The following is a 27,382-nucleotide window of genomic DNA, read 5'->3' as shown; positions in this document are numbered from 1 at the left end:
ATGTGGTTGCTTTTTCAAAACATGAATTGACCTTAATGCGTTTTATTTAATATGAAAGTTCAGGACTGGGACTTTGGAAGTGAGCACTTTTTCTGTTATTCTAGGCAGTCAGTTCTGTAGCTCCAAATCTGCAAATATTGGATTCTATCTGTGTTCTTTTACCAAACTCATTATTGTAGTGTCTTGAGTACTTCCCAGTTGTGCTTTAAGCCAGTGGTTCTCAACCTTTTTTGTACCAAGACCCATTTGTAGACACCAATGGCCAGTCCCAACCCAGTGCCCCTTGCTCCTAATCTGCTGCCCTCCCACCCCCAGGCCCTAGCCCCGTAGCATGTGGGGCAGGTGGTGAATGTGTGGGGCAGGAGGCCCAAACAGCTCCTCACAGGCTGGAGCTCTGCCAGCCTGCAAGGGAAAAGCCATGGTTTCACACATTTTTCTCCTTGAAAGGAAAATCCATTTTTAAATCGTTTGTGACCATTTCATATATCCTTGTAACCCACTTTCGGGTTGTGGCTCATCGGTTGAGAAATGCTGCTTTAAGCAACTTGACTAACACCTGTCGCAGGGTTTGTTGGTTCCCCAAGAGAGGAAATATGTGCAGTGGAATTTCTTATTTTAATAGATTGTATTAAAAACATAAATTTATCTATATTAATGTAAAAGTCTAAGAAGTACACCTTTTTCCATAAGGTTTATGCTGATGTTTAAGTAGCTATGAAGTCCATAAGCGCCTCAGTGACATTATATTAATTTCAACGTTGTATAATATTGAAACCAGGAAGAATAACTTGTCTACCAAGTGGGATCGGTGTTCTTATTGGTAGGGCACTTATCAACACTGGAAACAGTGTTTTTGTCTGCAGAAGTCTTTGTTTTACTGTTCTTCATCACTAGTCAGAAGGTAGAGATGAGACGATATTAGTTGGTACCCAGAGCAATTTCTCTTCTCACAGAAAAATCTCTTCAAACTGGTTTCTCTAAAGCTTCTGTTATCTTGGTTCTATAGGTGCCTTCATATCTTACCATTTCATAAAGAACTCTTCTCTTTACCTATCCTGAAAGGAAGATGGGGTGGAGCACCTTCTGTTTTCATTTTTATAAGAATTAGCTTGATAAAGAGAGATGTACTTTTACTTCAACTGTTCGTACTCATTTGGTTGGTTGAGAAATTCTAGGATAGGATGTTGTCAGGACGACTAGATCAACTATCTTGGGCTCCACTTATTCTTGAGAGCATCCCTTTGATAGTCTTGTGCCCCTCCCCTCACTGTGGGTGAACTACTGGATCTTTTGTAAATAGTCCTGGTTATTAATCATGTTACCTCATTTTGTTATCTGTAAGCCCTTTCACTCCAGGTTTCAGAGTGCCAATTAAAGCAAATTATGAACACTCTTCAAAACATTATTTACTCATTTCCCAGTGGTAAAAAGCATGGAGAACAAAGGATGAACCAATGCCTGGGTGGGTCTTACACATTAAACTTTGCTTGTCCCCTTTTGCTAAGTGCCCCTCTGCACTGTTGGTTCTATCTGCAGCAGGAAGATACTGTCTTGCTAAAAGCATTTATCGCTTTCCCTGGGTGTCATTTTGCCAGCCAGTCAGTCTTTTCTGGCACCCCATGGGCAGTATCTGGCCACTTACTCAGCCCCTTCTTCCTTTGTCAGCATCTTTGAGGTTTAGGATCTCCTTTGATCCCCGGCTTTAGTCATGGAAGAATAAACCGTTCTTAAACTTTCTTGGCTGGGACATCAGCTTCATGAAGCTGCGCAGATATGAGATGGAAGAAACTTCTAATTTAGGGGAAGTTTTACAGATTTGGTCACGCTAACTTGTAATTTTTAAGATTGGTTACAATACCCAGAGAGGAAATGATCCAACATGGGAGTTAGCTATCTGACCTGATCTGCTGAAGTGGAATTCCCCTGTCTTCGACAATAAAAAGAAAGTCTAATGAAAATGTGCCAGAGATTTCAAGAATATTTATCCAGGACTCAGCATTGAGCTAAACCTGGTTTTTTTTTTTCCTGCTTATGACGACTTAACTTTCATGAAGTGGCATAAAAAAGATGTGTCTTGAAAGCCACATAAAAAGTGATACCGGCTGGATGATTTAATTAGTTTCTAGTATGAGAAATAAGTGTCCTTTAAAAAAAAAACAAAAAACCCCCCAAAAACAAAGCAAGGCACTGTAAGGATTTAGTGTCTTGCTGACTGTGTCAAACTTCCTTGGTTGAGATAGTTAATATGCTATCGCATGGGAAGCGCTTGTAGGTATTCAAACTAGTAGCTGATTAGTGGAGTTGAAGCCTTGAAAAGGCTATCTTTTGATCATTAAAATCTGCTACTGCTGGTGATGCATCTAAAGGAAAGAATCCACCTTGGCTTGGAGTCCAGGCCAAGGTGATCTTTTTATTTGTAAATTGGGTACTTTCTAAATTAATGATATCCAAAATCGAATCCTACACAGTACCTATATCGACTCAATGTTAAATCTCGTTTCTTAGGCCAAATGCAATTTCCCTCAGTTGAGGTTTTATGTAAATGTGCAGACTAGATGCTTTATAGCTGGCTTGTCCAACATGCAGCCTGCCAAGCCATTTTCTGAGGCCCGAGGTGCTGCAAGGGGAAACAAAAGTAAACACTGTTTACTTTCGTTCCCACCCCTTGTCCCTTCCCCAGCCCCTCAGCAAGTGACCAGCGACCATGGACTACGAGGCAGTTGGCTGCCTGGTGACTGCTGACCCTCTCCCCAGGGGAAGCAGGGCCCCTCTCTCAGCTCCCCCGTCCCAGGGCCCGGGCCGAGGTGCCCCATGTCCATCACGCGGCTCCTTTAAGCCCTGCGCTGGGGGCAGTCTGCACTACATCAGCAGGGGAGGGGTGGGGCAGGGCGGTGCAGTCCGGTGTGGGGGTGAGCGCGCAAGCACGAAACGTGGCTGCCCGGCTGTCAGCGGGGCCGCATCCCTGGGCAGGATGCTGAAGAGCCTGTGCAGGGGTGCAATACACATGCGTGCGCTCGTGAGGAGGAAGCACAAGGTCACACGCCCTCCTCCTGCTTCTCTTCCTCTATGGGAGCCAGGGGTGAGGAGGGAGACGGGCTGCACGTGCGTGGACGTGTGTGAAAACTGGGCTCCTCGTCCCCAGTGGAGCCGGGCAGTGTCCTGAGGCGCTGCTTCTCCTCCTCCTCTTCCTCCTCCTCCTCACTGCTGCTCCTGGAGGCCAACAGCTGGCTGCTCCTCCACAGCTTCCTCTACCTGGTGCTGTACTCCCAGGTGTCCCAGGGCAAGCCTGCATTATGCTTTTTTCATTCATTGAGAAGTGAGTAGAAGTAAAAGTGTTCATTTTAGTCAAGTGTTTAGTATTATTTCTTTGTTGCTTCTATATTGTTTTTATTTTGGATTTTGAACCACATTTCCAGACCCATTTCATTGTCACTTCCTGCAACTTCATTGGTGTCAAAGGTCACGTGACATCACTTCCTGATGTGATACCGCTTCCTGTGAGGTCTTTGAATATGGCTCGCCGGCCCACTGGGTGATAAAAAGCTCAAGATCTGGCCCACTTTCAAAAAGGTTGGATACCCCTGCTTTATAGGCATAGCAGTTTCTGTCTCAAACTTGTGTAAAAATGGGCCTTCAGAGAGTACAGAGAAAGAAAAGAATTGGGGCGGCAAGGGGGGACTAGGGAAACAAGAAGCTGATTTTGTGCTATTGAAACTGGGCATGGGGACAGTTTGGATGAGTTTTGAGGGTTTTGTTTTAGTAATGTGGCTAGCTGCTTGTCTTAAAGGATTTTGGTGAAAAAAAGGCATCCCCATATGCAGACTTTCTTCAGTTATGCTTGAAAATATCACTCAGATGTGTCAGAACAACCCACTGCTGCTAAAAAAAATAAAATACAAAATCTTGTCCTGATGGGTAACCTGCTGAGTTCATTGTATCCAGAGTTGTAACAGTAATTTCAGTTTTATGTCTGGGTAAAGGGAAGGGAGTAGTTTTTAAAAACATCTTGAAGCCTAGCGAAGTAGTTCACATCTTTATCATTCAGTACAACATGTTTTATTATGTAAATGATGGTGCAGAGCTTGGAAAGGTAACTGTAGGTTTTCTTTCCTTTTCTGTAGATTTTGAATGTGTTCTGAAAGACTAAATAATTTTTTTTTAAATTTAATATCTGGAGTAGCCCTCAGTAATCAACGCCCTTCCAGATTTTTATTCAGACCTGTAGTGCTGCTGCTGTTTGTTTTTAGGTGACATGGCTAATCCTTTCCTCTTAAAAAAAAAAAGTTGTTGAAACAATATATTTGTGCCCATTCACAAAATTTCATTCTGAGGTTGCATATTGGTATAGTTAGTAAATCATTTGTTAGTGAACAAGCTAACATAAATCTGAAGTTCTGTTGTCACAAACAACAATCCTATTGAACAATTAAAATGTTGCATCTAATTCATCTAGTCACCTTACTTGCCTGTTTAATACACCTGTAGCCAAAAGTACCTGGCTAATGAGGTTCTTCTCAATAACATATCAGGCTAGTTTAATATTGCTACCTTTGAGATGCAGCACTTTTTACTGGAGAAGGGAAGGGAGGCAGAATACCTTGCAGTGAGATATTATTGGGAACACACTATAGAAAAACTGCTGTCAAGAGTTCAAGACTAGATGCACATTGGCTTGTGTTTTTAGCTAAAACTCATACTGACAGGTTTGTTACACAAGTCATGTGTCAGCTTTCAAGTATATGAGCATACTTTATAATCTATACTAGTATATGTTGTCTTTTAATTTTGGTGTCCTGATGACCAAGTCTACTTGAAAATCTACTACATGGAGAGTCATTTTAATCAGCAAAATCATAACACCTATTGGAAAGCAATCCAGAGGGGAAAAACAGTATATGAGCCACTAGTGTTAAAGCAGCACTTTGATCTTAGGCTCTTAAATAGTCTGCTGTCCTCTAAGACTTAAAGCCAGCAAATTCATCATTTTTGAGCTAGAGGAGGTGTTTCTAAAGCCACAAAGATTGTGAACAGTCGACTTTAAACTGCTGTCAGTGCTAAAATACAAGAGGAAAGGCAGTAAGCTACATTTTGGCCTTTAAGCAGCATGTATAGAGCTCTAGCTAGGATTTGGAGACTGAAGTTTTCTGTCTTGCTCTGTCACTGCTCTACTGTGCTAACTTAGGCAAGTCATTTTCTCATGAATTAGGGGGCCACTGAACCCAACAGGCATTCACCTTTGGGGGGGGGGGGGAAGGGCTCAGAGCTTGCCTGTGTTGGCCCAGGCCAGCAGGCAGCGGTGCTTCAGGAGGCTGCCAAACCACCCCTTTCCTCAACCCTGCCACCTCCCCAGCTGGCAGATGTCAGCAGTGGATAGATTGGGGGGAGGGAATGGAGCCCCCCTGCTGCACAGTCCCCTCTAACTACCCCAGCTGGGATCTTGAGGGGAGCTTGGCCAGGCCTGCATGGTGTGGAGGGAGGTGGGGCTTCCATCCCTTCCATCCTCTGCACAAGTGTCTTTACAGCAGCAGACTTGTGGCTGCCTCGCCCGGAGTTGGAGGGGGGGAACAGAGACCCCCTGCCTCCTGGGCCTGGCCTGGCTCACCTGTAAGGCCCCAGCAGGGGTAGCCTGGCCAGGCCCATGAGGTTGGGGGGGGGGGCGGGCTCCATTTTCCCTCTCCCCCCACCCCAGCTCTGGGTGCAGTAGTCACAAGGCTGCCCCTGGGAAGACACTTATGTGGGGGGCGGGGGAGGATATCCCCCTGTGTTGCAGGCCTGGCCCTAAACCCCCAAAGCCCCCAGCACTGGTAGCTTGGGTGGGGGCACATGTGGCAAGGGGGGCTCATTCTCCCCATCTCTCCTGGCTGCGCAGGGCAGAGACAGGTTTTCTGTTTCCTCTCTGACAGTCCTGGGGGTGGGACTGCTCTTTGCAAGCACCAGTCCAGCTCTGCAAAGCCTCATGGGATGCTGGCAAAATCGCCCAAAATTAGCCCTTTCAGGGAACCTGCTACACAGGTTCCCTAAGGCACTCTGCCCTAGAGCACTCCTGTCTGATACTACATCAGACGAGGGTTACATTTTTGCATGATCCACCATTTTAGAAGTATTCTGCAGCTGTGAATGTTTGTTGTGTTACAGCGAGAGTGCTTTCGGGGGCCTCTGAGAAAAATGTAACTGCTGTACACACCCTGGGTTTCTGTTTCCACTTCCATGTTTTGACTGTCCTTTTCCATTTAGAATATATGCTCTTTAGAGAAGGGATTATCTTTTAGTGTACATCTGTTCAGTCATGCTTAGTGCAGTTGGGTCCTGATTCCAGGTGTGATATATCTAGGTCCTACTGACCTACAATAATTAAAAAAAAAAAAAAGTTTTTAGTTATAGTCCCAAATATACCACTTTTAAAATATACCATATATCTCAGGGATATCCTTATTCCTCTCTTAAGTAAGCATAGTTTTTAGTATACAATTAAAATAGATAATACGATTATTTTTTCCCTGTTTTTCAAAGTAGTTAAATTTTAAAGTCTGTTTCTGAAAAAAATGCAAAAATTCAATTTTTGCATCCAGAATGGCATGTCATGCCTCACGCTAAAGAGGTGCAATAATAGTTGCTCAAAATTTCTTAAATATTCATTACTCCCAACAAAACTTCCACGATGGCATAATGAAATATAAGTGTAGTGCTTCTAGATGTGCGCTGTCTCATTCAGAGAGCAGACTTCATTGGAAATAAAAATTGCTCTATTTATTGATGAAAATTTTGTCATCAGGAAGAGACTTGTTCTAAAGCTAAACATCCTTAGGGTCAACTTTTTACTTTGCAGCGTTTTCTTAGTTAATCATTTTAAAATTTTCCTTAAATTGGTTTGTAAATGGCTATGTTGAAAGAAAATAGCCCTACAAGTTATTGACTCTGAATTATTCCCTTTAATTGGTTTTACAGTTGTATCTTTTGGAGTCTCCCTCTTTCCCCCCTCCTCTATATGTCACTACTGAAGAGCTTCAGTTTTCCTTCAGGCATCTCCAGGCTAAGTAGAAGTGACAGGTGTCATTTTATTTTTGTTGCATAGTCATGATTGCTCATATCAGATGTGCTACCTTACCATCTGCCTAGAAAAAGACATAAGCATTTAGATTCAGTGCATTCTTCTAAAATGAGGCCAAGTATGTAAACTTGCAGGAGTGTAAGCATATCCCAAAGCTGACATGATACTTTTTTTTACTGATTATGAGGAATCTAATGAACATTTAATGGCATTCTAACTGCTTCTGCGTATCTTCTACTACCTCATAGCAAAGTATCAACTAGGTGCACTTTTTGTAAAAGGTTCCTGCTTATGACTTGGATTTTTTGTTTTATTCAGTAAGAAAAGTCTGTTTAAAAATGTTAAAATAGAAGCGTTAAATTTTCCCAATTTTAGAGGAGGTCTGCTGGAGAGAAGGGGCTTCACCCCTCTCCACCCAAAATCATGCAATCGCATTCTCTTCATTTTTTCCTTAACCTTCTTCATGCATTGCTTCTGTCAAACTACCCAAAATTGCTGTCAGTGGAGCAGTGGTTAGGCAGGTGGTCACCCAGAACTATTGTTATGCAAAGCCGTATTTGTTTTACTGTTATCTTGTTTGTTAACCCACTCTTTTGTCTTGCCATAGACCAAGATGGTCAGTTCTCTGTAGAAAGGACTCTTTAATGGTAGTTCATCACTTAGCACAAAGGACCTTGATCTACTGATCAGAACTATTGTGCTCCAAATGTGTATTACCCTGGGGGATCTGTCTGTCTGCAGTCACTGTTATTATGACAGCTCATGAAGACATACTTGAGCTAGCTTTCAAACTAGTCAGTGTGAGTACTTCTTGTAGTCCAGGTAGCAGGAAACTCAGCAAAAACCCATCCAAGAAGCTGGGAAGATGCTTAGCTGCCCCCTGAACTGTGTGTTGGTGCAGTTACATTGCTACCAGCACCCAAAGCAGCAAATTTAGAGCTGGCTCAAATGTGTACGTGAGAAGCAGCAACTACTGTTGAAACATGCCCTTCAAATAGACAGTAGCTGAATGTGTTGAAAAGGAAAAGTCTGATCTTAAGACTAGCTACGTTCACATAACTCCTCGCAGGCCAGTAGCAGGAAACCATACAGAGGAAACAGTCTGTACAAACCTTGTCAGTTTGGGAGGGAAGGGCGGTTGACAACAAGGCATCTCCAACAGGCGTGTTACCCCCAGCTGTCCAAACATGATGCTAGTTTCCTCTCTGTAAGATTGTTCAGCCACAGAGATACGGAGTGGAATTTTGTCTTCCTGGTGACTTGATAAAGAAGCAGGAATAGCATACAAGTGCCAGAGATGTATTTCTCAGTAATGAAATGTTTGCAGGGATGGACATACATTCCATGCAATGCTGTGGCTTCCAAGAAAGGAGGCAAAGGAAGGCAGAGGACATTTTTTTTTTTAAATTTGGGGGGCATTAAGGTGGTCCCTGCTTACTAGAAAGTCTCAGGAGTATTCTTTTTGTAGTCTCTTGCAAGAGAACTTAATGTTGAAGTATGAGAGTCAAGAGGAGTAAGCTTAGAAAAAGAGATGCTAGGACCTACTTGAATAGCTGTGAGGCTGTGTGGCTACCCAACGTGGATAGGTTGTGCAGCAGCATACCTCTGTGTTTGTGTGTCATCCCTGCAGGTAGATTGTGTGACAAGTACTGTCATTATCATACTGCACTCTATATACCCTCTGGTCTCTTGACCTTGCTCAAGGGTGTTTATCCAGGTCTTGACAGTGGTAGTTGTTTCCCACAAGAAATAGAAGTCCTGCGTGCTTTTCCTTTTTAGAAGAAAAATTCTGAAGAGTGAATTCTTATAAGAAAGTATGTATGGCCCCTCTAATTACACTCTAGTCCAGCAGGATGGAACAGTGCAGCAATCTTCTCCCAGTGACATTCTCCCAGTGTTTTACTTAAACATTCAAAAACATTTCTGAGCAATTACTGAAGGTAAGATCTAGATTTTAAAACACATGGGAAAACAAAGGCTCAGTGAAGCAGACTTGGACTTAAGTGCCAGGTTTAGAATTTTATTTTTGTTGTGTAAGGTAGTATAAAAGTGATACTGTAGCTGTGGTGGTCCAGACATTATTCAGAATGTCTTGCATTTGAAAGCTTGTCTGACTTTATTCCAACTCCATAGTTGATCCAATAAAAGATAACACACTAAGAAATCTTTGCCTTTTGCATCTTTCTTGTCTAACATTGTGGGATCCAACCCTTTTGATTGTTTATTTTTACTGTTATTTCAAGGGAGGGAAGATTTCAACCTCTTGTTGTTGTCCTCTGAAATTCAACAAGCTTGAAATTCCTCATGGGCCCTGGCTTTACCCTTTACCACAGCCCCCTCTGGAAATATCGTCCTTGGTATTTGCTGTGGATAGAACGATTTGCATTGCCAGTTTTTCTCCTCTATGTCCTTCATTTTTCATAGAAAACTTTCTGATTTTGTCATCAAGAAAGCTGGTGTTTTTGTCCTCTCACTGCTTGCTTAATATATCTTTATTATTATTAAAGACAGACACATTGCTCTTGTAGAGGTCAGACATACTACAAAAGGTTTAATTTTATACTTGGTACAAAGAGGGGAAATGATTGAACTGGAATGGAATGTCAAAAGTAGACTGGTTGCAGTAAAAAAAAAAAAAAAGAAAAAAAAATCACCACTGCTAGTTCTGCTAAAGTAGATAGTTGAATGTGTATGACTGTTAGTGTGACTACAGAATCTTGCCAGTAAGATGATTGTGTCTGAATATTTTTATTCAAAAAGAATGTAACTGAAAATGAGCCAGATAATTTCTTGTGTTCCAAGACATGATGCCTTTTGCCTATTATGTGTAAACGCAGTGCTGTATTTCTTAACTGCTAGAGTTCAGTTTTGACCAGCTATTTTTAATAAATTAAAAAGTAAAGTACAGAAAACAATTGATATGTTTGTATTTTGTCACTTTCTCTGTGACAAAATACTGCAATAAGTTACATTGCAATGAAACATTGCAAGGGAAGCATATCCACAGTGGTATTTGCAACAAGTAAATTTAGTTGTATTCCAAACAAAAAAAGTTAACAGGTTACATTTTAACTTTATCTTGTAGTTCAAATTAATTTTTTTTTAATTATTTATATTCCTGTAACATCTCGAAACCTCACATGAAGTTGGCACTCTTTTGCCTTCAGCACTGGGTATGGATACAGTAGGGACAGTCCCTTCCCTGAACAGGAGACAGTCTCAATAGAAAGGGTGAGGAGGGAACATGACTTGTCTGCAGGTCTTATGGTCAGTCAAGGGCAAAGTAGAGAAAAGAACTGTTAAACCTTTTGAATCCTAGTCGAGTGCATTATTCCCTGGTCCATGCTATCTGAAGCCTATTCATATGTTTCCACAGTTTCTTTGAAAATATTTGTTGCCATAAAGCTTTGCAAGCCTTTGTACTTTTAAAGCAAATTTGCCATGCTCTTTTCTTCTTCCTCTCCCCATCTTCTCCATGTTACCCTTTTGTACCATGGTTCTAATAGCAGGGGCAGGGCAAAAACTGTCAGAAGTATGTGATCCTGATTTTATTCTGTCCAGCCATGTCTACACAAGACACTGACTGTGTGGTCATTGTATAAACAAGTACTAAGTAACTGTGCAGTAATCGTACTTACAGCACAGTAGCATCGTCAAATGGCTTTTAGGTGATGCTGATTGCGCAGTAGTAACAAGCTGCTGTGCAGTCAGCATCACCTAAAAGCCATTTGATGATGCTACCGCACAGCTTGTTAATACTGCACAGTAGCATTGTGTCGTGTTTCCTGCCATGTGACACTACTGCTCAGTAGTAACAAGCTAATGTGCAGTCAGTGTCTCGTGTTGATGTGGCCTCCTCGTGCTAACGCTGGGCACATTCATTAGCTACTGTGCTGGGAAGAAGGAGGGGTCAGACCAGCGGTAGAGATTCATGAAGGCAAGAGACAGCCTTTTGTAGTAGGCCTAAGTTTGCATCTTTTACTACTTGTATTTGCAGTGGCTAAGAAGTATAGAGAGACAAGCCCCTCACCCCATTTGTTTGGCATTTGTTTGGGGTTTGTGGGGGTTTGGAAGTAGGGAGCAAGTTCTTGGCTTTGCTTTTTAGCAGTCATTCTCTTGCTTTTTCTTCTCCCAGCTGCTGTCCAAACAGCAACTATTACACGAGTCATTTCTGTGAAATATTTTAGAGTTAAAATGTTTGTCAACTAAGGACTCATAACAGATGATGATGCAAGAGACTGAGATGCAAGCCTGTGCAAGTTCTCTCGGTGTATCTGTTCCTGAGCAGTTAAGATTACTCAAAGACAGACAAATGATATTTGTTCTCTCAAATGTCAAAAGGTTTTGATGTTTATTGCTGATTTAACGTTCTGCTTGGATGATGTAAACTTGTTGAACTTTTTAATATTGCCATGAACTTAGTGTGCACTCACTAATTAGTGACTGGGTGTACTGGTTTAAGTGTAAAATAGTGACTCATGAGGCGAAAGCAAGATTTTGATATTGCCATTTTTTGTGTGAGGCTACAATATATTTTATCACATTGTATGTATGTTGATTTTTACACTTGATATGGCTTATATAAGTCAACTTTTTAGATTTTCATTCTTGAAACAGCCATAACGTGAGGAAGTAATTCAGTTCATCCATGGAAGTTCATCCATATTGAGCAGAAATCTGACCCCTCCCAAAAAGAAAAAGCTGCATTTTCTTTTGTAATATGTCCTAATACATTAAAAAAAAAAAGTTCTGTAGTGACATTTAAAATTATTTTAAATACCTAGCTAAATATTGCTTGATTGTGAAGCATTATAAATTGATTCTCATTGATCCAGCTAAGTTTTTAAGAAACTCTCTCATTTAACTCACCTCAGGGCTTGCTGCTGAAAAAAAGATGCACAGACATCAACCCAAACTCACTCTGAGGTTTGTTTGGTTTTTTTTCTCCAGGTTCTTGGTCGATGTTTCTTGACAGTGATGCAGGTTCACTTCCAGTTCTTGTCCCAAGCCTTGCAGAAGGTCCAGCCAGTAGCACACTCTTGTTTTGCTGAAGCTGTTTCCCAAGAAAGAAAGAATGCGAGTGGGGTTGGGACCTCCAATTTGAGCCCTACAACTGAGCTAGAGGATGCAGTACGATCATGGAGAGGAGCAGCAGAGGTATGGGCAACTTTCGTTAGTGATGCTGCTTCAACTTCGTATTAATAACGTGCAACTTTGGGATTATGTCACCTAATAAGGAAAAACTTTCTTAATATTTATTTTGATGGAACACTAAACATGACAGCCAGCCATATTAAAAAATTAAAACCAGTTTTGGTACAATTGCCTAAACCTGAGCTGCTTTTCGTGGTGTTTCAACTGCATAGTCTTACCATATTTTCTTGAATACAGTGTATCCCCAAATAAAACATGCCCCTTTATTTTTGGGAGTCAGAATATAAGGGGTGGGGAGGGGATGGTCCCAGAGTCATGGCAGAATGTCACATTGGTCCTCGTAGGAACAGGCTGTCCAGGAAGTGTGGGCCCAGAAAATTCCTAGTGCTAGCCACTTCATCCACACTTATCTCCTGGGATGCCATACATCGTGGAAGCTCTGTCACACAAAGTTGGGGTCCAGGGCCTTGAAACTGTTAGCTCTTTACAGTAAGTAATTTTTTATATAAATTCTTGTAAATAAGTGTTGTTCCCACATCCCAAGCCCTATCAAGAAAATACCAGCAGCTCACTTAAGCTTTAGGCACAAGTTACTGTGCTCAGTCAATAGCTGTGGCTGCGAGAGGGTTAACACAGAACTGTCATCTTGGCAACCGCACGACATACACAATGTCTCTAGGTTGGCTTCTTATCCAGTGAAGAAAACAGCTTTTCTGTTTAAAACATGCACCCCAACTTCGGAGAGAGCTGATTTTGGGGGAAAGGTGCATGTTGCGTATGGAAAATATGGTATTTAAAGATGTCTCTTCTCTTTAGTATGGCTACATGAAAGATGGTCCACAAACAATGGAAATAGTCTGTAATGAAGCAGAGAAATTAACTGTATACAAAGGGCTATCAAATGGACAAAGAAAACTGAAAAAAGGAGAGAAATTTCTCTAATCTTTTAATTAGGGAAGACATAGTTCTTAATTTATTTATTTTTTAAGCGTTCAGAGAAATTATTTAAGGAGATATTGTATGTAGAGTCAACATATTGTTTTGTATCCTAATTTTTGGTCACAACTAAGTTCTTGTCCTTTATTGAAAAGCTGCAATACTCAATATTGTTTGAATTACAAACTCTCAAAGGCTAAGCATATTACTTATCTGTAGATTTATACCTTAAAAACATGTACTCTCTATAAAATCTATATAATCTCTGCAAGGAAAAGTACATTTCAAGGGAGGATAGTTTAACAAGCCTTAATCTACCTGCATTTTTCTTCTTTCTGGAGGTTATTTCAAATGTATAAATAGCTCTTTAGATCAAAAATGACTGAGACTTTGAATATGTAGCTTCCTTAAAATTAATGCGTGTATATGTGCTTTTGAAGTCTAATTTAGCAGCCCACACAGACATGTTAGTCATCCTGACTGGAAATCCTGTCAGGATTTCCATTTATCAACTAACATCTGCAAGGTATAGGACAACAAACACGTTTCCTGTGGAACTGTGAATATAGAGCAAGGACTTGCAACTCCTACTTCAATTAATTTATCTTTCATTGGAGTAAGGCAGGAATTTAATTTCCTACCTACGCTTTTGGAGTAGTATTGTTAAATTTTATGCTGTAGTCTTGTTGATTTAAACATTATGTTAAACATTGACGTTTGACAAGATTTTGTGACTCTGCAAAGCATAAATTAATATTATACTTCATATGAAGTTCAATCTGTAAAGCTCTGAGTTTCTAGGAAGTTGCTATATAGAAATTTCTGTCTTTGGATAGGTCTTTAATGGCACAATTCATACAGTTAAAGTTAGGCATGTATTTTGGCATCTTGACCCACTTACGCCATTTCTTTGAAGAAATGTATAACTGTTTCTGAATGCAGATTCGTATATAAGGAGAATTAAGTCTGTTAAGTATACAAAAGTAGAAAATAGGAGAACATAAGTTCTCTCCTGTTACAGCAAAAGAATTTAATCTATTTCTATCTTAAATCACCTGTCTCAGTAATTGCAAGGCTTTAAGGTATTCTGTGAGCATCTAAACTCTTTAAATAATCAAGAATTGAATTTGGAGTATGCGGCACTCCTCCTGTTACGTTGTTCGGGCTGCATGTTTGTCATGGCCAAGGCTTCTATTAAAAAACAACACAAAACAAAACTGTAACTCGGAGCTCTCATAAATCATGGCTTTGTCACCAAGGACAACTTGCTTCAGACAAGACTCCTCCCATGAACTTTAACAAATTGGCACTATATAGTATGTTCAGTATTGCAGGGAGTACAGTTCAGAAACTTAAAGAAAGGGATATTTGAATTTATAATGTTCTTTGACAAAAATTTTACTAAGTAACTTTTAATAAACTAGGATGGCCTTGCATTTTTGTATGGATTTTCCCAAGTTCTGCCCTGATAATCTCCCTTGATCATACATGTCTTTTCTGTGTATGCATATATATGTGCTGGTGAGATTAGTCCTGGTTGTGCAGCGAGAGAGTATCTGTCCTTCCAGTTGAAATTACGAGTGCCTGTAGATGTGTGGGGACACTGCTTCAAGACACTGTAACTGAAGGGCATCAGAGCATACTCAAATAGAGTCTGCTGGAGCATGCTAATTAGCATGCTTCACAGCCTCTGCGTATCATGTATTGGCATCCCCGCACTTCAAAATGGTAACAGGGGCACCTTAACTAAAGCTTGTTCAATGAGCTTTAGTTAAGTCACCCCTGCTACCATTTTGAAACGCGGGGTCACAGATGCACAAGATGCTGAGTGCGCTTTAATTAGAGCAGCTTTCGGAGCCACTTTAATTAAAGTGCCCCCCCACCCCGAAACATGTAAAGGCGCCCTACATGCTCATCTTCCCCCTCCCCCATTCTTCCATTCAGTAATAACCATCCCACTGTGGCTTAGGTAGCAGGATTCTTAATCCACTATAGTGTTGAGAAATTGAGATGTGAAAAAGCATTGACTTGTGCTGCTAGCAGTCACTTTTTCACTATCTGAGGCATACACATGTATATGTTATACGAAGTGTGAGATTTTATTTTAGAGTAACAAAGGTTTAAATATTTGCACCAATTATTCTGTTCCAGGTTCTTTTCACTTTCTTATTTCAACTATATGTTGACTAGATCCATCATAATGTTGGACGAAAATTATTTAAGTATTTCTGATTGTGTCTTATGTTAAAGGCCACATCTCGACTGCGAGAAAGAGGCGGTGATGGGTGTTTGGCTGGAATTGAGGTTCAGCAGCTCTTCTGCTCACAAAGTGTGGCAATCCCTGAACATCAACTGAAAGAACTGAACATGAAAATTGACAGTGCTTTGCAGGTTCATTTCTTTGATGCTTTAATTTTTTTTTTCTTCATATGTCTAGTCCAGTCAGATTGGGGGATGAAGAGGGGAAAGCATGCAGTGCCCCTGAAACATGGAGTGCAGTCAGCTGGAAAAATATAGTGGAGTTCTGTAGTATTATGAGAATCTTGTAAAATTTTAGGATTCTACAGAAGATCCCACAGTGTGTGTAACATGGCAATGTAAATTCATAAGTATACTTTTGCATCATTGATTATTGGCTGACTGTTGCATCTTTAAATCTTTTTTAACATCAGGCTTACAAAATTGCTTTGGAGAGTTTAGGCCATTGTGAATATGCAATGAAGGCTGGCTTTCACTTGAATCCAAAAGCTATTGAAGCAAGTTTGCAGGTAAGATCCATATACTTTTTCCCTTCCCTATTTGAAAATGAATGGTAAAGAATGATATTTTTTTATAAAACTTATTTACTCTTTTACTCTCTATTTACTCTCTTTATTTACTGTCCCTTTTTTTATTCCTTGATCTACATTTTGTCTTCAAGGGCTGTTGTAGTGAAGCTGAAGCACAGCAAACAGGAAGGAGACAAACCCCACCTCAGCCAATTCAGTGTGAACTCCCAACTGTACCTGTTCAGATAGGATCCCACTTTCTGAAAGGCATATCCTTTAATGAGTCTGCAGCAGAGAACCTGAAGTTGAAAACGGTAATGGCTCAAAGTCAAACCATCCTTTAAATTTTTAATTAAGAATCAAGTAAATAGAGAAGTTTGACATCACACTTGTGTTTAAAAATGCACATTTTTCAGAGAAGTATAGGAAAGCTCTTGTTAATATACTTTTATAAACAATTTGTACCAAAAGAATTCAAAATGGACTTTTAGAAGTGATACAAAAGTCAACTTACTAGAGTATAGAGTGCCATTCACAGGTGAGCTGTCAGGCTTTTGCCAGTATTTCTCTCCTCCCCCCCCCCCCCCCCCCCCCCCCCCGGTAAGCTAATTTCCTCCTCCTGGAAGAATTAAAATTAATTGCATTTGAATTATTATATTTTAGTTCAGTGGCTGCTATGCAGTATTCTTCTTAATTTGTTGACTAAACCATTTCCCATGAGCAGAAACTGGTGAGCACTTTGTGGTGGTAGAAAATAATTGTGTTTTGATTATTCCAATTTTTCCATTTGTTTATACAAATTGTTTACAGGTGGCAAGTGCAATAATTAAGGCTGGGAAATCTCTCATATGTTAAATATGACCTTTTTGTATCCTAAACATTTGTCCATATCTATATCTATATATATTAGCTTGTTTTGAGTAATGCATGTAACAGGTTTTTGTGACTTGCAGCATACAATGCTTCAACTGATTAAAGAGGCTGGTTGCCATAATGGACTTACACCATGTGATGACTCTCCTGTTACTGAAGTACTAAATCAGGTTTGCCCTTCTACTTGGCGGGGAGCCTGCAAAACTGCTGTGCAGCTATTATTTGGCCAAGCTGGACTGGTAAGTGACTATGGCTGGCGAAGGATAGATAAGCAATACAAGGACTATTTTAAAAAAAACTATTTTTGGACCAGAATACCTCTTCTGTTGGAGGAAAACTGAAATCATTTAGACTTGTATGCAGGGTGATGAGCATCCTAAGGCCCCACAGGAGATAATTAGAGTTGAGGCTTTTCTGCTGTTTGTAGGTGTGGAGCTATTGTTCTCAGCTCTAGAGTTCACAGCCATAAAATAAGTGTACAGCACCATATACACTGTGTATTAAAATGTTGTAGTTTTGCTAACTTGGCTAGTAGTTTCACTACCCGGACTTCTATAAAAGCCATACTAACTTTCTTCCAGATATTAAAATATTTTGGAAGTTGGGTTGCAGTTTCTTTGAGCTCTGCCATTTCCAGTGTTGCTGAGAATTTGGTTTCACTAATGAGCAACATGGCTCCTTGGAGATCATAGATTCAGAATTACTAATTGTGACTAAAAACTCAAAGGGAACATACTGTGTAATGCAGTATATTTTGAACACTGTGGCTGGTTGGTTATGTGAAGGAAAGCACTACAAGCTTTAAAACTAAATCAGAAGTTGCAGTCTGTACAATCTGATGCCGATAAGAAACATTTAAGTAATAGTAAAATTGGAAGACTGAAAAATACTGTTAACAATAGCAGACCTACATTTCTAAAAAAAAAAAAAATTATGGCAGCTTTGAATTTCCTACCCCTTACGCATACTTGAATGGGAGCTGGATTTTCTGGTTGGTAGGCATCTAAAGTCAATTCTCTTAAGTAGCAGTAAAATAGCACATCTAACTGAGACTACAGTGGTTATACGACAGATAAATCTTCACTTTTAAAAGATGCATTTATTTTACCTCCATTTCCAAACAGCTTATAAAAGCACTTGTTTTAAACTACTTGTTTCTTCTTAAGTGAATATGCCTCTATGGTAACAACTAATCACTGCAGCCTTTCTATTTAACAAAATATACTCCTGTTTACTCAGGAGTAATATTTCTTTTAAGCTATTGTGAACTTATAGTCTAGTTCATGAATAAAATAGGAGCAGCCTTCCTTTACCAGCAATGCAATAGGAAGTAAACATGTACTTTTAGAGCTATGTCATTGTACATAAGAGTTTTAATCAAGATGTTTTTAAGCCAGCACTAAGTTGGTCTAACTGCTATTGGATCATCTGTTGTCAATGATTTTTTACTGTTTGCAATTTGAGCGTAAGTAATCAAGATTTGGCAGGTTTTTTTTAGTCTCTGAAAAAGATGCATAGTGCAGTGTATCAAATAAAGTCAGTTAGGGCACTTACACACAGGAGGGGAGCCTGCTTCAGCATGCTGGAAATCAGAGCAGACTCAATTAATCAAGTCTGCTGGAGGATGGAAATTGATGCGCTCTGGCAGCCTCGCATGTCATGTGCATCAGTGGGGCAGCGTATCTCTGCACTGAAAAAATGGCGGTGGTACGTTTTGAAATAAAACACATTTGGGCTTTAGTTCAAAATGCCCCACTGCCATTTTCTCAGTTCAGGAATATGCTGCACCACTGATGCATGTGACACATGGGCACTTCTAATTAGCGTGACTTGCTAATTAAAAGCAACTGGCTCCATGTCAGGAACACATGTAAAAATGCCCTTACTGCCTTTGTTCAAGCAGGTCTAGCTGATTTGTAAGTTGCCATGAATTCCCTCCAGTCTTAGTTTATTTCTTCTGGTATTGCATTCAGTTGATCATTTTTAGTGCAATCATAAGCATTTGTCACTCTCTTGTATCTGAGTATCACTTCGATCTTAAGTACCTTACTACATGGCTTAGTTTCTTTAACTGTTAGTAGTGCAGACTAAGGTGGTCTTGCACATATTTTTAATGCAAGAGAATATAATAGTAAGTGTGACTTGCCACAGAAGCAGTGTTAAAATGAAAGTAACTACACTTTGCAGTTCTTCTTTCCTCCCTGCTAACATGGCAACAACAGCCATGTTAACTATGCAGTGGTAACTACTGTTAGTCCTGGTCCTCACCGTGATATAGGGGTTGTTGATAGGAAAGGCTAGCCAGCAAGCTCTGTGGCACAGGAAGGGAGTTTTTGGTGACAGGATGATGAGAGGAGTGACTGGTTAAAGTTTCTGTTAGGTGCCTTTGTAAGAGAAATTACTTGAAAAACATTAAATGCAAGAGGAGTTGGAATAAGGATAGGGATGGTCTCCACAGGGGTTAGGTGAAGTGGTTTGTATACCTGCTGGAGTATCTGGTGAAAAATTTGGACTAAAAACAATAAGGTATAAGGAATTGGACCTAAGGAAGGAACAGCCACACTAGCTTTTGCTGTTTCTAACATGAGGGCTCCATGCTGGCAGCCGGGAGAGCTGCTGGTAAGGGCCTCCTTTGATTATAGTTGGAGCCAAAATGAAATTGCCAGTTTTAGGAACATGAATAACTCAATTTATTGCCTACATCAGTGATACAAAAGTGGAAGCTATTTATCTTCAAAGTGGCATTAACCAGATACATAAGTAACAATAAACATAACCTATGATCTTTCACTCTTGAAAGATGTATGGTCATCTTTGCATACTGCCTTGTAGCTTGGTTTGTGATCCTTTTGTTTTTTGGCTAAATTGCACTGTAATCTCATCAGAACCAAAATTTGCCATTTTCATGTTTGTGAACAGCTACACACACCTTTCTAAGAAATTCTGTATAAGGAATTCTGCAAAGTGAAGATACACTTGCATAACGCGTAATGATGAGAAATTCTATTCCTTTTCTAGAGCATACTCTGGGTGGGGATGAGGGAGGAAACACCTGTAAAACAAGAACAATAGATGTCTGATGAACAGGAAGCCAATTTCTAATTACCCCACCAGACAGGGTGTGAGAAATGTGTACTGGCTGTATTTTGAATTTATTTTGCCCAGAACTCAGATAAATGAATCACAAGTAGATATAATACACCCTTTTTTCTACTGTTTTTAGAAATGCAGGAGTTTTCGGCATTAGTTGAAATTCATAAGTTTAATTTGTCATTTTCCCAAATTAAATATTATAGGACAGTTTCATGGAAATTTTCTTTGTCCTATGCTGTACATATTTTTATCAGGTATGTGGAGAAGCTTGAGAGGAGAGCCATGCGCATGATCAGAGAGCAGGATAAACTGGCCTTATGATGAGAGGTTGAGAGCTACGGGACTCTTCAGTCTGGAAAAGCGCAGGCTCAGGGGGGACCTGGTGGCTGGCTATAAGTATATAAGGGGTGTACATCAGGATCTGGGGGAACGCCTGTTCACCAGAGCGCCCCATGAGATAATAAGGTCACATGATCACAAACTTCTCCAAGATCGTTTCGGGCTGGACATAAGGAAGAACTTCTTTACAGTTTGATCCCCCAAGACTTGGAACAGACTGCCACCAGAGGTGGTAGAAGCACCTACTCTGGATTCCTTAAGAGTCAATTGGACGTTTATCTTGCTGGGATCCTGTGACCCCAGCTGACTTCCTGCCCCTGAGGCAGGGGACTGGACTCGTTGATCTTCTGAGGTCCCTTCCAGCCCTAATGTCTAAGAAATATTTTAAGAAGAACCTTATCAGAAACAAGATTAGAAAGCAAAGTTAGGTGTGACTTAACTTTTTCATATCCTCAAAGTCTTTAATAAGAGAGACCACTAAATAACTTGTCTTAGCTTGCTGATGTAAAAACCTGATTTTTATATTTAAGTCAGCTGAAATTACAACTGCTCAATACTTCTAAAATCACACTTGACACTTTTAAAAGCTACTAAACATATTTATAACTTCCACTAGCAAAAGCAAGAACGTTCAGGATTTGTCCTGCTGCACTGTGCTGAATTCAGTGTCTCGTGGTTTGATAAGTAAGGACTCCTTGAAGATATACCAGAACACTCCACATGTCTTGTGTTGCTTCAATAACACAAGGCAACCATGAATCCAATGTATTTGTATAGCAAGCCTGGACAGTTAGCTTTATTTCTTAATTGTTAAAATGTGAGCATTTATTTTGGGAGTACTGAGATATAGATCACAACTTACCTTGAAGAACACCCACTGTGTTTATTTGTACACATGGAGTAGGCTGATATTTTTGTGTCTTTGTGTGACCTTCTGTCCCTGACACAAGCATTTATTTTAGTCCTGCTGCTAATTCCTGCAGTAATGCTGAAGTTCATTTATCTTCTGCATTTATGTTTATATTATCATACACTGATGTTAATAAGGATCATATCAAATGGCACCTCTTTCTTTAAACATCAGTACCACAGATTTAAGGAGTCTTCTGGTTTGTTTGCAGTTTAATTCAGGAAAAATAGTCACGGTAACATTCTTAAATGGGTATAGTTCCAAATTAAGCTGTAGTTAGGGTAGTTCTGTGCTTGCTGTTCTTCCTACTGTTAACACGGCACTTCCAGAGGAGCCCTGGGACTTTCTAAACCCTGGATGTTGGAACCCTGTCCAAATGTGGAGAAGTTGTGTTAAAAAGTTAATTTGGGCTTGAGCAAGACTTTGGTTGTGAATTAAACATCTAAATTGCATATAGCTTCTGCCCATGAATACTGGGAATAAATCTTTCCCTTCTTACTCTATTAAACTCATAATAAAGGTGCTACTAAGATCATCAACTGCCTGAATAAAATTAAAGTTTCCTAAACTTGCAATAAAACCAAAACAAAATAGTACAATGAGATTACTTTAGTGAGGATGAGAATGTTGACTGTACTGCACTGTACATGCTGTCAGAATTTCCTTCTGTAATGGCGTGCTCAGACACTGGTCACAAATAGGAGGGAATGGGCTTGGGCACATATCCAGGGACAACCAAAGGAAAGTCATCAGCTCTCTGAAGAAACCCCTAGAGTTGGGTAATGGCAGCACTGCTTTCCTTTCTGTGATTTAAATGGGTTTGACAGAAGAGAGAATAGACTTCAGGCCCCTGTATTTCAAATTCCTCATATGACACATTTGTCCATCACCACTAGTTGATTCCTGCCTACGAGATAGAAACAGAACCAGTGGATGGTGACTGCAGACATGCCAGTTATATCTCTTAAGGCTTGTCTGCCCTGGAGGACTATGCCATTTCAAGGTTAAATGGTATAGCTAATCTGTTAGTCACTGAAGCAAGAACTGATGGTGACTGTCAAAAGCTGCTGGGTCAGCATGACCAAAATAGCAGAATTGTAGAAATGATCAAGATGGACTACCCATTTAGATTAGACTTCAAATGAAACCTTGAATCAAATGTGGAACCTTCTCACAGTATCACTGGTAATGGGGCTTATATGAAGTGGAAGCCCATTCCCTTTTGGTTTCCCAAAAAAGGGAAGGTTCAAGATCAGAACGGTAATTTCCAAGGCCTCCAGCTTCAGAAACCTTTTGGCAGGGGAGGATGAGAACTCTGAAAATGTAAAGGTGACCTCCCTCATTTAAGTAAAACAACCTAATAATGATGACATGCTTCAAAGCTGGCAGAGGAAGAAAATGTGAGTGCATGTTCTAAAACTCCAGAATACTATAGAATTGAAAGTCATGGTAGAGTTCAACTAAAATACCTTCAGTCTGTCTCACATGAAGCTTTGCCTTTGTTTTTAACAACCACTTATTTGTTTCCAAAAAAATTTACCAAGTAGATGCTTCTGACAATATAAAAATTATAGCTTTCAAGAATTAATATTCCTGCTTCCAAACCTCTCAGATAGCACCATTGATAGTTACTGGGGTGTGTGTATAATAGCAGATACCAAAGGTGGTGATGCAGGAGTACAATGTGTGGTTATGGATAGAATTAAGCATATTTATACTTTTAATCCATATATACCTTGTCCACTTTTTATATGTTGAAGTTATTTAGTTGTTTTGTATGTTTTACTGATTTTCGTTATAATTTGAATCTGTAACATAGTAGAGATTGGGATTTAAACCCTAAATTCAGAGAGTAAAAATAACTAAAACCTGTTTTTTAAGTGTCTAAATATTTTTACTTCATTTGTTAGGTGGTTGTGGACACAGCGCAGATCGAAAATAAAGAAGCATATGCTCCTCAGATTAGTTTAGAAGGATCCAGGATTGTTGTGCAAGTTCCATCAACATGGTAAATAAATATCTTGTACTTTGATAACATGGCATAATTTCAGCTTCATTTATGTTTTTATAAGGAGATTTGATGATGTTCAGTTATAACATCTCTGTAGGCTTCTTGAGCAAAAGATGAATGATGCTCTTGCTGTAAGATTGACCTACAGCTGCATCTAGAAGTTTTTTGCATTTACCCTCTATCTTGGAGACAATGAAGGGAGGCAAAGCTGTCAACTAGAAGACTGAAGAGGTTTGAAAAAAGAATAGGTGTAAAAAATTAAACAGGTGAAAGGAAGAGGGAAAAATACCCCCCTCTACAAAAGACATTCAGTGCATTAACTGCTAAGTCACTATACCTGAGCAGGGGAGACGCTTCATGAAGTTTCAGCATGAGAAGACCCCTCATTCTTGGATGAAAAATGAGGGAAGGCCCTCATTCAGAGGGTCTTTAAGAGTAACTGTCTCTTTCAGCAGGAAGAGAAAAGTAACAAATCCTCTTTGTCAAACACAATTCTGGTGGGAAATGAGTGACTTATTGAGGCTTTCTTGAAAGTTGTTGGTGGCCCCACAGTAGTGTTAGACTGTGGACCTAAAGGATTTCTTACTTTTGTTTAGCAGCTAGACTGCCAGGATAGACCTGCATTTTAAGTAAAGATGTCATCCAACAGAGACTACATATTTTCAGGTACCTCCTACTCCAAAGTTCCCAATATTGTGGACTTCTTGAAGACAAGGCAGCTTATGATTCTGAGTATTCAGTAGAGTTGATGATTCTGAGTCTTCAGTGGAGGCTGCCTGTCCATATTGGTACAATTATGGCATGTCCTAAAGTGGTGTGAATCGATGGTTCCTTTCCCTAGAAGAAGACAAGCTCCTTAATTCCTCCATTTCATAAATTGGCATTTCTGGCATTGTGATTTGCCTTTTGTATACATCGTTCTACTTGTAAAGGGGTCTAAAAGAATGGAGTAGTTGAGTTGTAACTCAAAATCATTAGGGGAGCTCCCCCTACTGACAAATGCTGATACAGCCTGGTCATTTCAGTCTTGTAGAGATGCTAATCTAATATTTGACAAAATCCAGATGTTAATGTGTCACTTTATTCACTCTGGCTCCTTGCCAGACAAATCTGGTGGTAGTTAAAACTTCGCCCTTCCTGGTGAAAGCAATGGTTCTTCCTCAAAACCCTTTGAAAAAGAAATTAATTGGGATTTTATATTAGCTCAGTTCTGTACACATCTTGAATGCTGCTTGGTTCCTCCAAGTGGGGGAAAAATCCTTCCCTACTTCCAGGACTTGAAAAAAGCCTTCCCTGCTTCCAGGACATGTGCAAGGACTCTGGACTTAATTAAGTGGGTAGCTGCCTTTCTCCATGGCATAGTTCAGACTGGAATATCAAGATGAACAACGATCTCCTTAGTGGTACTGGGCAAGCACTTTGACTTTGTTTGTCCAGTTCTTCAAAAATTTAGATTTTTTTTCCTTTAAAGATGGTGGAATTATTCGGAAAATATTGAGTTGGGAACTTTTCAGACCATGAAAAGTCTTGGCTCCTTCTCTCCAACATCATTATTGTTCTTGTAGGAATGAGGAAATTCTTTCTCTCCCACCAAAGGTCAAATTTAGGTGTCAAAGTAACTTTTTATCCCATCTGGGGGTGGTGGGAGAGCTTTTTCCGAATCCACCAGGGTTAATTTCAAATGATGCATTTCCATGGATACTTCTGATCGCACCAATCTTGTATGGTTTTGGGCTTACTAGTTAGACACAACTGTTATGTTCTTGGTGTCATTTAGAGAGGTGCAAGCATTTCCATTAAAGTTAGTGATGGATTTTGATATAAGGTCCATGCTTTTCACTCAGAGTGCAGACTAAATAGGGCCAACAACAAAATTAAAAAAATGAAGATGACTATTTGATCTGATTAGTCTGGCAAATCCTTCTTGTCATTGTCCTGGTAGCTAATGAGGAGCTACTAGGGTAGACAGGCACTTCCTCTAAATGTTGTTTCATTTTCACTGTTTCATTGAAAAATACTATTAGCTCTGACATAAAGTAGGTACATATCCAGAGACTCTAGACATAATATAGAATGCCAGAGTCAACTCTTGACTCCTAAAGTGGCTGAACAGGTTATGGTCAGGTTAACCAGAGTTCTTTAGGAACGGAGCTGAGTATGTAGCACCACTAGTCCCGTGTTGGAGGCTTGTCTTGTCACTTGATATTCCAAAACAAGTTGTACGTAATCAATACACACCTTGCCATGAGTTGTTGTTTTCAAAGATCTGCTCAGGTCTTGGTGATGAACAACCTCCTCTCATGAACAAACAGGATGGCATGGAAGTCACTCCATCCAGGAATGCCCAGTTTTCAAGAGGAGTGATCTCAAGGGTGTTTTGCCTTTTATACTTACCAAAACACCAGTCAGTTTACTGCAGGTGTTGCAAGGACTGTCCAGTACTCAAACACAATGCTGCCTTTTTCAGCAGATTTAAGTGTGCCTTGGTGAACAGATATCGTGATGCTAGTTTGTAGCAACTCTGTGGATAATCCCTTTCCTGGATCTTGAAGGCCTATTGTTCATCTTGATCTGATGACTGAGTGGCCTGAAAAAGTAAATGCAACTCAAAGCTGGCTAGTGGGAAAGTTCCCTACTCTTACCTCCATGTGATTTGCATTTCTGTTACAGCATCTAGAGGTAATCTCCCACTGGTCATTTTTTTTTTCCATTTTAAACTTCTCTTCCAAAACTCCATTTACACCCATCCTTCCTCCAAAAAGCTGATGACAGCTAATTAATTTTCCATGCAATAATTCATTTCCAGGTTGATAGGCTTAGTTACCTTATTTTTTATTATGAATATATATTTCATTGCCAGAGTCTTTGACAGATATTTGCTGTCTTCTGAAAACTGTTTGTATGTGTGTACAAGTGGTTCTCCACCAGTGGGCCTTGGTTTGGTTAGGAGACCCCTCCTATTAAAAGTGTGTTTTGGAATTTAATTTAGAGAAGCTGCAGGGTTTGTCTGGCTATTGGGAACATACTTAAAGAACTTTTTGTTATGCAAATTAATCTCCGCCACACTTTTAACGTGAAGGGATCTCTCTGCTTCATTTCTTGCAGTCAGGATCAAACCTTTTCCTGGAATAGTAGCAGCCACTTGGTCCAATATTCTGTATAAGCACTTCCAGTTAAGTACTCTCACCTCTATGGGCGTGAGCTCCCTTGAGCTTCAAGTCAGTTTGTTCTTGATGCTCCTATCTGTATCTAGGAAATGGGATTGCTCTAGTGGTTCCATCAGTTCTGGATTAGTAGACAAAATTCAGAGGGAAGAATTTTTACTTATTAAAAGCAGTTCTGTAGTCTAATGACTCTGAATGACCCAGGTGGCCTGGTTACACATGCAGTTCTGAAATGTTTGTTAAATATGAATTATTTCAACATTGAATACTGCCTTACAGGCATAGTATCTTTATTTGGGAGATAGCAGAGAGGGCTATGAGAAAATGCTGAACAATCTCAAGCAATTAGCATATTTTTTTGTATGTGATGTTCCCAAATAAGACACCTATCTTGATTTTTGGAAAGGCAGAAGGAAGGAAATTTTTTTTCCATAGTTATGGCCACATGGCAGGGACAGTGTGTCAATTCACTTACCTTCCCTTTCCTCCTGAGGCAAAAGCTACAATTTTAACACTTTCAGAGCAGAATCAGCTGCTTTTGCTTAAGCAGGAAAGGGAGGGTGAATGAGCTGAAGATTAGGCTATGTCCCTCTCCAATTCTTCTGTATGTTACACAATCGGGCAGACACAGCAGTTCTCTCATAACAGCTTGTATTAGCATCCTTTGATATTGATATCATTGTTACATCTATCACTAGTCTTTGACTCTTACAGCAAGAATGTCATCCATTCATTCCTGTTTGTGAATCCAAGCAGCAGCAACTGGTTGCAGTTCTCCATTTTGATGCAAGTGCAGAGTGATTGTGGTTGTCTTCTGTCATTTGATGTATGGCAGTAGTAGCTTAATCATTTCATGAATGCATAGTCAGGTTTTATTATAATAAGTGCCAGTTTGTTAATTTCCCAACATATCTATTATTGTGAACATTTTAAGAATTTTCAATGTTTGTAGGTGTCTGAAAGAAGATCCAGCAACAATGTCATTATTACAGAGGAGTCTGGATCCAGAAAAGACTTTGGGACTGGTAGATGTGCTCTATACTGCTGTGTTTGACATAAACAGGTGGAAAGAAGGAAGGTAAATTT

General features: G+C 39.9%; 1 protein-coding gene across 1 annotated transcript in view; it reads left to right on the top strand.

Annotated features, from left to right (window-relative positions):
- GARRE1 (granule associated Rac and RHOG effector 1) overlaps positions 1-27,382 on the top strand; it is a 101,937-nt gene that overhangs the window by 55,777 nt on the left and 18,778 nt on the right. Inside the window, exons 3-9 of the mRNA XM_059713869.1 lie at positions 11,999-12,205; positions 15,389-15,529; positions 15,811-15,906; positions 16,059-16,220; positions 16,860-17,018; positions 23,032-23,129; positions 27,249-27,374. Coding sequence (XP_059569852.1) covers positions 11,999-12,205; positions 15,389-15,529; positions 15,811-15,906; positions 16,059-16,220; positions 16,860-17,018; positions 23,032-23,129; positions 27,249-27,374 — 989 coding nt within the window. The remainder of the gene's footprint in view (positions 1-11,998; positions 12,206-15,388; positions 15,530-15,810; positions 15,907-16,058; positions 16,221-16,859; positions 17,019-23,031; positions 23,130-27,248; positions 27,375-27,382) is intronic.

Source organism: Alligator mississippiensis, chromosome 10 (genome assembly GCF_030867095.1).
Source record: "Alligator mississippiensis isolate rAllMis1 chromosome 10, rAllMis1, whole genome shotgun sequence".
Taxonomy (NCBI): Eukaryota; Metazoa; Chordata; order Crocodylia; family Alligatoridae; genus Alligator; species Alligator mississippiensis.
The sequence above is the reverse complement of the archived record's forward strand: the minus strand, read 5'-3'. Positions and strand labels throughout refer to the sequence as shown.